This window comes from Chiloscyllium plagiosum, unplaced genomic scaffold (assembly GCF_037043375.1).
Source record: "Chiloscyllium plagiosum isolate Xiang-an unplaced genomic scaffold, Cpla_swu_hap1 HiC_scaffold_3, whole genome shotgun sequence".
Classification (NCBI taxonomy): domain Eukaryota; kingdom Metazoa; phylum Chordata; class Chondrichthyes; order Orectolobiformes; family Hemiscylliidae; genus Chiloscyllium; species Chiloscyllium plagiosum.
The window spans coordinates 118,659,204-118,674,857 of record NW_028270141.1 but is presented as its reverse complement, the minus strand read 5'-3'; the positions used below and the strand labels follow the sequence as shown (position 1 = coordinate 118,674,857).

At 40.7% G+C, this 15,654-nt stretch overlaps 1 protein-coding gene across 2 annotated transcripts in view; it reads left to right on the top strand.

Moving 5' to 3' along the window:
* The window catches only part of pdss2 (prenyl (decaprenyl) diphosphate synthase, subunit 2), a 178,358-nt gene that overhangs the window by 86,868 nt on the left and 75,836 nt on the right, over positions 1 to 15,654 (top strand). For both annotated transcript variants that reach the window (XM_087982822.1, XM_043687056.2), the window contains one exon: positions 4,191 to 4,389. In XM_087982822.1, the coding sequence (XP_087838948.1) occupies positions 4,191 to 4,389 (199 nt within the window). The remainder of the gene's footprint in view (positions 1 to 4,190; positions 4,390 to 15,654) is intronic.

Genomic DNA, 15,654 nt, shown 5'->3' with positions numbered 1-15,654 from the left:
TCTGCTTCCATTGAATGTGGTCCTTTACATTTTTCTAGCAACTTTAGTTAGTTTCTCCTCTTTCTGTTATTAATCACTTCAGTGTGAAGTGCTAATTCAGCTTTAGAATTGATCAAAATGTCACCCTCATTAAGGAGGAACTTTGAAGCTCATGAATCCAGGTTTAAAGCATGGAGACAGAATGACAAGGATATAGTAGCATCAGGTTTGTTAGGCTCACAAGATCACACTGAAGCAACTTTATAATAGTTTCCTTAAAAGAAAAAGGCCTGAATTTTTAAGGGGTGGAGATCTCATGCAGATTGCCACTCTGCCATTTGTTCTTTTGAAAGGGGGAAGCTCTGAATTTAAGGAAAGAGCTTCCATTTGGAATTCCCTCAGAAATGCAGAGCTGTACTTCCATGTGGAGAATTCTTTCATAGTGCAGGACCATCAGAGAAAGGCTAATCATGCTCCAATTTCACAACAATCTGCTGCTGTGCTCTGCCATTTAGAAATTCAGGCAGGTACTGTGACAGTAACTACATAAGGTTAGTGAGATGTTAGGGTGCTTGGAGGGCATCGTTACAAAGGAATCCAGGTAAATAATGCAGCGTTTAGTGTAGCTAGAAGTGGGTGGGACCTATTAGGTCTCCTAGGGAGAGTGGTGTTGGTTTGGTTGTTTGAGTTCGGAGTGGCAGGACAATTGGGGAATGTGCCCAGCAATGGGACAAGATGATATGTGTCCAGTATTGGGGGAAGCGGGTATTGGGCATGGAGAACTTGGGTAGAGAGAGAGATTATGTTGGTGGGAAAGGGGATGCAGTGGGGGAGAGGGGGTCTCTAGTGGCAGGGGAAGAGGGGGCTAAGACATGAAACAGGAGAAAGGTGTGGCGTGTTCAGTAGTTTGGAAGTGAGTGTTGGGTTTGGTGATGTTGAAGGTGTCATGCATCTGGCAGCAGTACAGTTGGGTCTCTGTCAAGCTGAGTATGGGGTTAGTTGATCGGTTAATCAGGAGTTAGAATTTGCATTTAATGTTATACTGAACTGGCCCCTGCATAGTCGAAGTAAGTAACTCTCTCATCCCTGTGCTTCAGTAGTTCTGACCATTCCTGAATATTAATATTTGGTTTCAGTCCAGGAACCAAAGCATCACAAGCTCTTCTGCCTTTTTATTTACTTATCGTTTGGGCTGATCAGGGATCCTGTTACTTCTTGTTCAAAACCAGTACCTCTCCTAACCTGCATAGCGCAAGACCATTGTTTCATGTTGATATTTATTCCATCAAGAAGGCAGCCATGCCATATTATATATGATAATCAGCTTTATAGCAAAAGGTCTGCATCCCAGCTTCGTAGTCTTATTTCCTACTTTTGATTATGGTCGACAACTGCAGTACAAAGCCACAGAACTTTGTGGGTTCCTGGACATTTCCTTTCTTGGATGACACATTTTATAAATTAATGACGGCAGCATGTTGCTGTGCATACAGGAAAACAATTCAAAGGAGAAAAGTAAATGTTTCTTTTGCAATCTCCATTTACATCAACCGATTGCTCATTTGGTTCTTACAGGTCTCTCTACAAGAATCTCAGGGAGTCCATCTCCCACTACAACTCCCAGGTCATTTCCTCTGCCCTGAAGCTCTTCAGATTTCGAAGCTCCTTGGATGCTGCCTGAACTGCTGTGCTCTTCCAGCACCACTAATCCAGAATCTGGTTTCCAGCATCTGCAGTCATTGTTTTTACCTCCTAAATTATTCCATGCCTATTAAATGCAGGGTCAGTTAAGATTGACGAATCACAGTTTTGCTGTAGCTGACTAACAGTGAGATAGAGGATATGCAACATTGGTGTGGAGGATCTAATAATGGACTGCTATCGGAAAGCATTTCTGTTAAAGATAATATGCACTTAAATGTAGAAATGTTAGCCATTCAGTTTTATGGTCATAGCTTTTCCAGAAATCTGTTAATCACATGTGCCTCTGTAGCAAGCAATTCTTATGCAAAACAATTGTTCCATAAGTTTCTCCTATATCTTTGTTTTCCACAGAGTGAGATCTGTTTAAAAACTATTGAAATTTGTAGTTTCAACATCTGCACCAGTTAGACTACTAGAATGAGATATAATCATTCATTGTATACTTGAATTATTGATGCTGAATTTGAAGGAATCTTGAGAAATTATTTTGATTAGTTTTTTATTCAATTCACAGGACTGAAGTGATCTTGTTTATATTAACATTTCTTCAACATAATTAACACTGATATTTCATACATTATCCTGTGAATTCGTTACCTTTCTTGTTAATGTAATACTGTTAAATACTGGTAAAACTGTTGCTGTAACAGACATTGTTGGGAAATTATGATCTCTCATTTACAGGTAGTCTGTTGCACATAATTATTTAGTCTTTGTTTTGTTTACAGTTTTGAGTTGAGAATGTTGAGCTGTCTCTTCTGTTGGAAATGCTCAACATGCTCTTGCTAAACATATTAAACACATTTTTTCTGTTTGCAGAAGATACATTATAGTATGAAAGTAGTTATACTGCTGCTGAGAGGCAGTTTTGTGTAATGCAGTCTGCGCCTTCAAGGCCACAAAGTCTGTTATAATTCAGCATGTGTATTTTTAAGCACATCCTGAGATCAATTGAGGTTAAAACTGCACAGAGCAGTTTACAAAAAAAAAAGTTTCAAGTAACTAATTGTGATGGTTAGAAGGTATTTCTCCAGATCTAGGTGACCCACTGTGGCATTGCTCATGGTAAGGCTGGGGAACAAAATAAATTTAATGTAACAATTGGAGATCCTAATGCAGTATTGAGCCTTTCATCCAGTTCCAATCATCATGAAAGAGCTTACTGTTCCATGAACAGGATGGGAGCCAGACAATTTAAAGCAATAAATGCTCTTGTTGAAAGAAAGAGTATAAGGATAAACCCACATCTACTAGCTAGTCAGTTCACTTCCTATGTTGGAAAAACATTTTGACTCAATAATCTGGGACAAAATTAGCAATCATTTGGACAAGTATGGATTAGTTAAGGAAAACCAGAACAAATTTGTTAACGGGCAATTGTGTTTAACTAACTTGGTTTAGTTGCTTGTTATCATGCAGTTGATGTGGACTTCCAAAAGGTGCTTGATAATGGTAGGCTTGTCAGCAACGTTGAAACTTGTGATATAGAAGGTACAGCAACAGCTTAGCTATAAAACTAACTGAATAACAGCAAATAAGCCATGATTGAATTGTTGGATTGGAGGAGGGAATGTAATGGAGTTCTTCCTGGGTCATTGTTATTTCTTGAAATTGATTTGGGTGTACAGGGCACAGCTGCAAAATTTAGAGGACACCAAGTTTGGAATTATTGTGAACTGTGAGGAGGATAGTGATAAATTTCAAAAGGACACAGTGGTGGAATGGATGGGCACATGGTAGATTAAATTTAATGGAGAAAATCGAGAGAGGTGTTTTTATAGGATGAGTGAGGAAAGGCTGTATAAAATAAAGGATGCATTTCAAATGGACATTTAAGAACCACAAGACTTAAGGACATTGGGTTTAATGTGAAAGTTGCAGTAGAATGAAGAGTGGCACTTGGTTGTTGGCACATGGGTGTTATGGCATCCCCACAAGAGTGGTTCTCGTCTTTTCTTAAGAATGCCAAGATTCTCTCTTTATAAGGGCTAAGGATTCTGATGCCAGGTACCCCTCCATCCATCCAGACCCTTTCTGATCTATTGTGGGTTGTCTTCTCCTGGAATGAGAGAAAGGGAAAGATTCAGTGAGATCAAATTGGGTGGCATAGCTGGTACTAGTGTTGGTATAGGTGGTTGAGGTGATGACTTATCTCAGGTGACTGAGTAGGCAGTACAAAGTCGTGCGGGGTGAGTGGTATGGAAGTTGGAGGCAAGATGAGAGTAAGTGAGAGAAGATGTTGCAGGCAATTGTGACAGAGGCAGAGCATGAGCTTTTCTGGGGTGGATGCAGTGACAGCGATAGAGTGAGTGAGAGGTTCTAGCAGATGTGCAGTGGAACAAATTAAATCTTTATGTTGCAACCATGATATGATTCTATGATCACCAATCCTTTCTGTGAAATGCTTGAAGGGCAGTGATGCCCCTTTAATTTTGGGTTTATAGGTGGATGAGGAATTATTTGGGAGCTTTGATGTGTAAGTAATTCATTCTGCATTCTTTTTTTAGTCAGCGAAATCTGGCTGAAATTACAGAACTGATCCACACAGCTTTTCTCGTGCATCGAGGAATAGTGAATATTATGGAAGTGACTTCGTCCCATGGATCATTGAAGGATATGCAGTTTGGCAATAAGATGGCAGTCCTGAGTGGTGACTTTCTTCTGGCAAATGCGTCTACAGGTCTTGCTCAGTTACAGAACACTAAGGTACTGAACTGCAGTTTTGTATAGCTTGTGTAACATAAATGAGAGCAGAGTCTTTACATTGCAAATTGTATGTTAATTAAAATCCCATTTCAGGACATGCATAACTACATGCATTGTAACTACTTCACAAACATCTGTAATAAGAAGGAGTCATTTCTATGTTAATTTGGCATAAAATGCAAGCTGTGTAACCACTGTGGTAAATTGTAGGCCACTATTATACTGATCATTTCTCTCTGCAGACAACATCAACAGTGGGATCAATCAGCTTGTTAGATTTCAGTTACCTTGGCACCTAAACTCTCTCATCGTTTTATTTGTTTCCTTTTTCCACTCCTAATACTCTTCTTAAACTTGATATTTTTCAACCAAACTTGGGACGTCTCTGCCAGCATCTGTTCCTATTTGTTTGTCTTTAAATTATCACCCTAACTCCATACATTGCTATTTCCTCGCTATCCTTTTAAGTTTCCTAAAATTCACCTTTTTGGCTACGTATGGCAACCTCTCATTTGGATCAGCATTTATTTTCCTAGCAATGCTTTTAAGGAGGCAGACAGACCTTTAAGTCTTGTCTATTGCTAGGATTGAGTTGCCAATTGGAGATGCATAGAAACTGGACAGTAACACTCACCTAAATTAAACGACAGCTTCCTACGTGTCATATGACGTCACAGTGTGACCTGGATGATCAGCTTATAGAATATTATGAAGTTTGTATCTCATCAATAATGCAGTTCATAGAATGACCAAAATAGAGGAGGTCCTTCAGCCCGACTTATCTGTATTGGTTTTCAAAGATCTGTCTATTGATTTGTGTCTTGTAAACGCTGGAAAGGCCTTGAGGAGTCTTGTGGTGAGCTATTAACTGCATGGTTCTTTGCCTCTGATTTGCTCATGTTATCACATATTTATATGGCTACTCCAGTTGAGTTTCTGGTCTATTATAATCCCACGATGTTGATAGTAAGGGATTCAATGATGGTGATGCCGTTGAACATAAAGGGATGATGGTTACATTCACACTCAGGGAGATGCTCATTGCCTGGCACAAATGTTACTTTGTGCATTGCTATGTCCAGTTAGCAGCTTCCAACAAATTGACAGCAAGCTATGAAGAAAATCATTTGAGGATATGAAAAATCCTGTTTAAACTGTTGTTTTAAACCTCGTTAAGCAGCTTTTATCTCTGCTACATGTAGGTGTGTGTTGAGGTTCTGTGAATTTATCTCTGATTATGTAAAAGAAAATGATGTGGTAGGAGAGGAGCTGAGTCTGAAGCACATCTGATTTATCAATCCATGCAACAAGTTTATACTCCAAGGCATACATTTGGAGGAACTGGCTAAGATTCGCAGTTGTGATTAGGCATGCCAACAGTTAATTAACAAATTTATTGCCAAAAAAATTGTTGTGGTGTGGGAACGTTATTGTAATATCGTCAGTAACAGATGGAGGCTTACTCCCATCCATCTGCACAATACATTCATCTCCATATGTATTTAGGGGCAACAATTAAATATGAAATTGAGGAATTTCTATCTTACACAATTTTAATGAAATGCAAATCTCTTTGATTATTGCCAAGGGTAACATTAGCTGAGTCAATTATTCTTCCTCAGGCATTTATTTCCCTGTGGATAGCATAAGTGTATTTCCTGAAAGAAATGCGTTGGATACATTTTTAAAAAGATTTTCAGTGTTCTGTAGACTTTTGAATTTATAGCAAAATTCCTCCTATTGTGGTGTGAGACAATGAAGTGCAAACAAACTTTGACTGTTGTATTAACATTATTTTATGTAACTAAATGCATTTGATAAGGGTCAAAATGCCTAGCTGATGGCAGATATTAACACTAGTAAAGAATGGCACTTCCATTATGCAAATAGTGTAATAATCACAAAAATCCACATGAACAGATGGGGCTTTAGATAATTTTGTAAAATGCAGAATATTTTCGAATTAAAAATGAAATTTCATTTTCAGTGTCTTGGAATTAATAGTTAACTCCTGAAATTTTTTGTAACAGTTAATTTTTACTTTAGATTTCTTATTTCCCTTTGTAATGTTAAGTGATGGATACAATCTCTGTGCAAATGTTTAGGTCTTTTGAATGCAACATTTCTGTTTGGAACTGCTCTAATTGGCTTTTCCAGGCACAAAGTAATGCTTGTGATATGTAATCATAAGTTACAATACTGAATTTTAATGGAATGATTGCTGGGCATTTTATAGACTAGAGGATTGCTTGATTACCTTGGGTGGGGGAGGGTGGCACTGACAATTCAGTTTTTGTTTTGCTGAGGAGGGTAACTATGATGGAGTTCTCAATTTTACATTGTCTACAGAAGGAATGGGTTCAGAAACTTAATGTCCTTTTGATTCCATAATTCTTTATAGCTTTAAACCTTTTTCAAAGGCACAAAACAAAATTCAAATGTATGCCTGAAGAGCAAATGGGCCATCAAAGACCAATTCTCATACATTTTAACTTGTACAAATTGATTTGAAAGGTTCTTCATCAATTGCTCATAATAATCACTGCATAGATCTGTATATATACACAAGAAGGAAGTGATAAGTACTTTTGACACACAGACTAGAAATCATTTCATTCTGTTGGTCAAAACTCCTTCATTTATACATTTTGAAAATTTCTATAATTATTATTGAGGGAGCTTAATGGTTTTCTTCCGCAATGTGTTGAGACTGATGTGTATGTTTCAATATCGGACTGTGGGGTTTGATAGCTACTGCTTGGTACCAGCTTCAAAAACAGAAATATTCAGTGTTGAAATTCAAATTTGACCTAACATTTTTCTTTTATTCATTCATGGGATGAGGACGTCACTGCTTAGGATGTCATCCCAGAGAGCAGTTAAGAGACAACCACATTGCCACGAGTCGCATCGAGGCCAGACCAGGTAATAATGGCAGTTTCTCTCCCTAAAGGACTTTAGTTAACCAGGTGGATTTTTCCAACAATGAACAATAGTTTATGGCCATCATTTGACTCTTAATTCCAGATTTTTACTGAGTTCAAAGTCCACCATCTACTGTGGTGGGATTCACACTAGATGCCCAATTAATACCTGGTTCTGGATTAACAGTCCAGCAATAATACTATTAGGTCATCACACCCCCACCATGGAGTCATGGAATAGAAATTTAAGGTTGTTTCATACTTTTGGTTTTTAAGAAATGATAGCCAAACCTCCCTCAACATTAATACAGGATCGTCATTATAAATTAACATCCATTAATAAAGCATACTTCCTGGTAAAAGAAATAATTCCTACTGTGCATGAGGAGTTTTGTTGTTGGTTGTTGGTTGTTTTGGTTGACAGAGTTCATCCCCCAAATGATGGGTCTAACCTGACATGGTAATGTACTGATTGTAATATTGGTCTGTTGACATAGAATTTTGAAAATTCAGATTCCACCCTGTCAAGTTGTGAAACTGAGTAATTTTTTGACCAGAAAACATGTCCATATTGCACAGAAGGGAAGTGGGGGGGGGGGGTGTAAAGGAGGAGAGTGTTCGTCATTAGGGACTCAATAATTAGAGAGTCAGATAGAAGGTTTGTTGGGAACGAAAGAGACTCACGGTTGGTGTGTTTGCCTCTCAGGTGCGAGGGTCCGTGATGTCTCTGATCGTATCTTTGGGGTCCTGAAGGGAGAGGGTGACCAGCCTCAAGTCGTGATCCACATAGGTACCATGACATAGGTAGAAAGAGGAATAGGGATGTAAGGCAGGATTTCAGGGAGCTGGGGTAGATGCTGAGAGAGAGAACAAGCAGAGTTGTTATCTCGGGATTATTACCCGTGCCACATGATAGTGAGGTGAAGAACAAGGAGAGATATCAGCTGAACACGTGGCTGCAGGAATGGTGTAGGAGGGAGGTTTATGGATAATTGGGGCTCATTCTGGGGAAGGTGGGACCTCTACAAACAGGACGGTCTTCATTTGAACCAAAGGGGTGCTAATATCCTGGGTGGGAAATTCGCTAGTGCTATTCGGGTAGGTTTAAACTAGCTCAGCATGGGGATGGGACTCTGTGTTGTAGTTCCAGTACACAGTAGGATGAGAGTAGGGAGGATCCCTATCAAAGGCATGCAGTATCTGTTCCTTAAACCAGTTCCACATTTCGATTGTCCCCATCCCCTTGGATAGTGCTGTTAAGCTGGCATACGGTGTGTTAGGTTTTATTGGTAGAGGGATTGCGTTCCAGAGCTGTGATATCATGCTGCAACTGTACAAAATGCTAGTGTAGCCTCACTTGGAGTATTGTGTGCAGTTCTGGTCGCCCTATTACAGGAACGATGTGGAAGCATTGGAAAAGATGCAGAGGAGATTTTCCAGGGTGTTGCCTTGTCTGGAGCAAAGGTCTTCAGAGGAAAGGCTGAGGGACTTGGGTCTGTTCTCATTGGAGGAAAGAAGGCTCAGAGGGAATTTAGTAGAGACATACAAGATGATCAGAGGATTAGGAAGGGTGGACAATAAGAGTCTTTTTCCTAGAATGATGACATATGCTTCTACGAGGGGGCATAGCTACAAGTTGAGGGGTGATAGATTAAGACAGACACCGGAGGCAGGTTCTTTACTCAGAGTGTGGTAAGGGCGTGGAATGCCCTGACTACCAATGTCAGTCAGGCAGTCAAGGGACTTGCAAGGGATATAGAAGACAATAAGAGGAGATTTTATGTTATATATAGGGAAAGCGGGTGGTTAAGAGTATTGTTGGCCCTTACAGAATGATTATTTTGCTTCAGTATTCACAGAAGAAAAGGAGGATAACAGGGAAAGACAAGGTAAATAAAGATAAATTATCCCCACTGGTTGAAATTCTAGGATAGTGTAGAATAGGATAGTGTAGGGTGATGGGCTTAGATTAGTTCACAGGTCGGTGCAACATCGCGGGCCAAAGGGCCTGTTCTGCGCTGTATTGTTCTGTGTTCTATGAATGTAACTTTAAAAAAGTTCTGGGGTTTGCAGATGAAGGAACAGAAACTAACATGATCATTCTAAAAAGATGAAAGACTTATGCTAAATTTGTTAAATATTACCTTCTATGACACCGCAATCCTGTTGCTATAAAGTCTGTGTCTTATGATTCTGCACTAAACCACCTGACGAAGATGCCTCGCTTTGAGATCTAGTGCTTCCAAATAAACCTGTTGGACTATAACCTGGTGTTGTGTGATTTTTAACTATGTTTATGTCAGTGTGACTTTAACAGACATGCCCACATGGGCCCCATATCACTTGGTACCCTTACTTCATTTTTAAAAAATTGTCTATCTCAGATTTAAATCTAACAATTGAGTGAGCATCGACCATTTGAGGAACAGAGTTACAAACCTCCAATACTGTTTGCGTGTAGAAGCGTTTCCGAGCATATCTCCTGAATGGTAAAAACAATGACTGCAGATGCTGGAAACCAGATTCTGGATTGGTGATGCTGGAAAAGCATAGCAGTTCAGGCAGCATCTGAGGAGCAGTACCGCTCCTTGGATGCTGCCTGAACTGCTGTGCTTTTCCAGCACCTCTAATCCAGATATCTCCTGAATAGCCTAGCCCTAATTCTTAGACTATGAACCCAATTCTAGAATTTCAACCAGTGGGGATATCTATCTCCCTTGCAAGTTTCCTTTCACAATCCATTTTAGCTGTTCTTCTCAGCTGCTTTTTAGCTGTTTGTTGATTTTTGTATGTGTCCCATTCCCTATGCTGTCCCTTACCTCCTTAGATGTCCATTGTTGTTGTTTTTGTATGAGCTGGAGCTTTTCCCTTTCCTGGGTGCAAATTACTTCTGAATAGCATTAAATGTTTCTTTGAACAGTCTCCACTGTTCCTCAGTTGTTTTGCATATTAACAGTGCTTCCCAGGTTGCTGTGGACAGTCTCTGCCTCATCGCATTAAGATCTGCCTTACTTAAATTCAAAATTCTAGTATCTGATCTTTGCTTATCTCTTAGAATGCGACATGGAACTCGACCATGTTATGATCACTATTTGATAAATGCTAACAAACACGTAGGTCACTAATTAAATCAGACTTGTTGCTCCATACTGGATCCAATATTGCTTGTTCTCTTGTCACATCCAAGACATATTGCTGTGGGAAACTATCCTGGACACAGTCTAGAAACGCATAACTTTTCTATCAGGTACTTCTCTGTTTCTCCCGGTCTATGTTTAGGTTTAAATAGTCCTTTAATACTGCTATGCCTTTGCTACATGGTTGTCGTCGAGTATGTAGTACTGGAAAAACACAGGTCAGGCAGCATCCGAGGAGCAGGAAAATCGACGTTTTGGGCAAAAGCCCTTCTTTAGGAATTCCTGAAGAAGCGCTTCGGCCTGAAGCACTAATTTTCTTGCTCCTTGGATGCTGCCTGGACCTGCTGTGCTTTTCTAGCGCTACACTCTCGACTCTGAATTCCAGCATCTGCAGTCCTCACTTTTGCCTTTGCTACATGGTTGCCTGATTTAATCATTTGTGCAATCTCTCACTTCTGAGCTACTATTAGACACCTATCATGGTTTCAGTTCCTTTACAGATCCTCAGTTCAACCCATAAGGTCTCCACTGGCTGCTTTCCTGCATTGCATCCTCATTAGGGCAATAACCATCAATAAAACAGAGCTAGTTTCCTTTTGATTAGAATATACGTTCAGCCTGAATTAAAAGCAAGGCAAAAAAATTAAGTTTGCAACACTGTCACTGCAGTCATGTGCAGAATCAAGAAGGGAGTGCACTGTTCCTGACAGTTGGTATAAAGTAACAGTATAGTAACAGAACCTGCAAATTCCATGATCTGGATTTGCTGCTGGCCAGACAGTTCGTATTGGAGAGTAGCTGTGGAATCCCCATTGTAGCACACTGTGAAGGAATTGACAGGAAATTGAATTTCCCACTGAGCAGTTCCCCTACATCTGAACCTGCATTGCCTCCTTTTAAATAGGAGACTTCGGAGGGTTCTGATGAAGTTAAGTAAAATTGTTACTCACAAAAGTTTAGACTATTAAATACACAGTCGAATACACAATTACATTAGTAACCATTGTTGCAGCTATACAGGACATTGGTTAGGCTGCTTTTGGAATACTGCGTGCAATTCTGGGTCTCCCTCCTACCGAAAGGATGTTGTGACATTTGAAAGGGTTCAGAAAAGATTTACAAAGATGTTGCCAGGGTTGGAGCATTTGAGCTTTAGGAAGAGGCTGAATAGGCTGGGGCTGTTTTCCCTGGAGCGTCGGAGGCTGAGGGGTGACCTTATAAAATCATGAGGGTTATGGATGGGGTAAATATTCAAGATCTTTTTCCTGAGGTGGGGGAGTCCAAAACTAGAGGGCATAGGTTTAGGGTGAGAAGGGAAAGATATAAAAGGCACCTAAGGGGTAATATTTTCATGCATAGGGTGGTGTTTGTTTGGAATGAGCTGCCAGAGGAAGTGGTGGAGGCTGGTGCAATTGCAACATTTAAAAGGCATCTGGATGGGTATATGATTGGTAAGAGTTTAGAGGGATATGGGCCACGTGCTGGCAAATGGGACTAGATTATGTTAGGTTATCTGGCCGGCATGGACGAGTTGAACCAAAGGGTCTGTTTCCATCCTGTACATCTCTGTGACACTATGACTGCACTTCCCCAGACCCTGACCTGACACTCCTTCCCTACACTTCATCTATTTCACTTTTTTTTTTAAGGACACTTCTTGAAACTTTCGACTAATGTTTAAGAAGTATTTAGATGTGCATTTCTGATATCAAATCATGCAAGAATATGGGGCCAGTGTTGGAAAATGGGATTAAAATAGTTTGGTGATTGTTTTGGACCTGCATAGACTTAATGGGCTGAAGGGCCTTTTTCTTGCTGGAGACTTTCATGACTGCTGAGATGGCTTGATGGCATACTTTGATTGACAATGCTCCTGTGAAGTGCCTTGTCACATTTCCTGAAGTTAAAGGTGCTACATTAATATAAAGTGTAGTAGTAGTCAAGCAGTATATGTTTCCTTCCACTGATGCAGGTCACCAACTCCCAGGCTTTTTTTTTAGTTTTCTTTTTGCTTTCTGTTGCTCTTTGTTTGATGAAGATGCTGTTTGTGACATATTTAATGGGAAAACCTAGTTTATAGATTGCCCAGTCTGAATCTCGGTCTGGACCCGTCTACAGTGGCAGTCAAAAGTGTATGCTCCCTTTTGCTCCCGACTTGATAGGTAAAAAGGATCTGAATATGAGCTTTGCCCTGTAAATCTGGCAATTTGAGTGTCAGGCTCAATCTGAAGAACTCAAATGTTGTGTCAATCAAATATCATCCTGAAAGCTCACCACCCTAATGCTGACTTTACTTCAAACAACAGGAATGATCACATGGCTTAATCTTGTACCTAAGTAGCCCCTTTTTGTTGTCATGGAAACAAAGTGAATTGCAGGATAATGTGGAAGACGTGTAACATAGATTGTGATGTAGAATTTATCCCAGTGTCTAAGATTTTCCTGCTTCTCTCTGGTCCAATAAATAATTTTTCTGAATGTACTTGGTATATAAATCGACTGTCATTTTCACCCTGATGGTGTACTCACATTATAGTCAGCTTCAATTTTGCATTCCACAGTTACATTCCTTGACTGGGTGCAAGGGATCAAGCAGGCAAAACGGACTTTGTTTCAGCAGTTTAAGACGTGCCTTCAGAGCAGACCTGGTGCAAGACAAAGAGAAATGAGTCTTTCAACAAAACAAATGAAGCATGAATCTGGTTTCAGGCTAAATGTTTGCAACATTTGCTTACTCGTCAATAACTGCGCTGCAATGTAGAAACTCAGTGCAGAAGTTTGTGATAACCTCGTGCTGCCAGAAGGAGGAATCCACCTTAAGGAAAATTTCCAAAATCTAAAGTACTATGGGAATAGCGACCAGCTTCTGACCGTATCTTGAGAAATGTATTGGAATTGGTCCTTGAAGGTCCAAAGAGTTCTATCATCACTGGAAACGCACTTAAATAGCTGAATCAAACCCTGAGATTAGTAAAGAATTCAGAGCAACAGCATCTAAAATGACAACACGTGGCAAAGTCCTGCTGAACTATCCTCATTAACATGGGGGGGAGGGGGGGTTTGTTCCAACGTTTGGTTGCTGTGCCACAGATGAGTTAAGCAATAGGCATTGACTGTCAGGTTTAATTCTGTAAGTATGACTGTTTCAGATACCACAATCACCATTCCTGGTTATGTCCTGTCCAGCCAACAAGATGAGCCCACGAGAGGTGGTGGCACAGTGTTTTAAATTGGGAAGGTGGTGTTACTTGCTCTGACTGTCCTCAATATTTACTTTATTCCACATGAAATTTCATGGCATCAGGTCAAGCATGATCAAGGAAACATCCTGCTGATGTTAAACAAATGTTCACAGGATGTGGGCATCACTTTCCAGACCATCATTTATTCCTCATCCCTAAATACCCTTCAGAGGGTGGAAGTGAGTAATCTTCTTAAACAGCTGCAATTCTTGGGGTGCACGGGCACCCACAATGCCATTTGGAAGGCAGTTCCAGGATCTTGACTCAGTGACGATGCAGGGATGGTGATATCGTTCAAAGTGAGGATGTGTGGACCTTTGAGGGGAAGTTGCAGGTGATGATTAGATTAGATTAGATTACTTACAGTGTGGAAACAGGCCCTTCGGCCCAACAAGTCCACACCGACCCGCTGAAGCGCAACCCACCCATACCCCTACATTTACCCCTTTAACCTAACACTACGGGCAATTTAGCATCACCAATCCACCTGACCCGCACATCTTTGTGACTGTGGGAGGCAACCAGAGCACCCGGAGGAAACCCACGCAGGCACGGGGAGAATGTGCAAACTCCACACAGTCAGTCGCCTGAGTCAGGAATTGAACCCGGGTCTCTGGCACTGTGAGGCAGCAGTGCTAACCACTGTGCCACCGTGCCGCCCACAAATGATGATGTGATGATGTTGCCCTGTATCTGCTGCCCCTGTCCTTTGAGGTGGTAATGGTCGCAGCTTTAGAAGACATTGTCGGTGGAGCCTTGTAATGCATCTAGTAGCTAGTACACACTGTCATACTACCATTCTAGCGATGAAGGGAGTGAATGCTGACGGTGGTGGATTGGGAGCCAGGCACATAGCTTGCTTTGCTCAGGATGATACTGAGTTTCTTGATTGTTGCTGCACTTGCACATATCCACACCAGTGAAAAGTATTTCATCACATTCCTGACTTGTACCTTGTAGATAGTGGACAGGTTTGGGAGAGTGGAGGTGAGCTACTCACTTCAAAACACTGACCTGTTGGAGCCACTGTATGTATATGATCGAACCAGTTCAGTATCTGGTCATTGATAGTGGGGCAATTCAGTGATGATGCATTGCAAGTCAAAGAGCACTGGTTAATAGTCTCTTGTTGCAGATGGTCATTTTGTGGTGCATATGTCATACAGATGTTATTTGCTGGAAAGTTGCTCAGGTCTTATTGCATTTGAACAGAGACTGTTTTAGTGTCTGAGGACTTACAAATGGTGTTGAACGTTGTGCATCTATCGGTGAATATCCCAGCATCTGACCTTTCGATGGAAGGAAAGTTATTGATGAAGTAGTTGAAGATAATAAGACATAAAACCCAATGCTGAGGAACCCTTGAGGAACTTCAGTGATATCATGAGAATGAGATGACTGACGTCCAACAACCACAGTCACCTTCCTTTGTGCCATGTATGACTAAAGCCAGCAGAGTAGTTTCCCAAGGATTTTCATTGCCTTCAGGTTTGTTAGGACTCCTTGATTCCGTACTGATTTAAATGCTATCCTAATGCCTAAGGCAGTTATTCTCACCTCACTTCAGGAATCAAGGCTGTAATGATTTCAGGAACTGAGCGGCCCTAGTGAAATCCACGCGAAGCACATGCTGCTTATAGCATTATCAATAACTCCATTCATCAGTTGTTGAAGAATAGAAAGTAAACTGAGAGGGTAGTAATTGGATGGGTTGGATTATCCTGCTTTTTATGCATAAGAGAAACCTGGGTAATGTTCCATGCTGTTGGACAGAAGCAAATTTTGTAACTCTGCTCAAGTAACTATTATGAAGACATGGGTGTACTGTACCTTTTAAGAGAGTTAAAAGCTAGCAAGAACTACCTGACAGCACCTAGTGTTCTGAAAAGATACCGTGTAACATGTGCTCCAGATGCTGGGGTAGCTAGGGTAGCTGGTTGCCTGAAAACGACAAAAGATTCA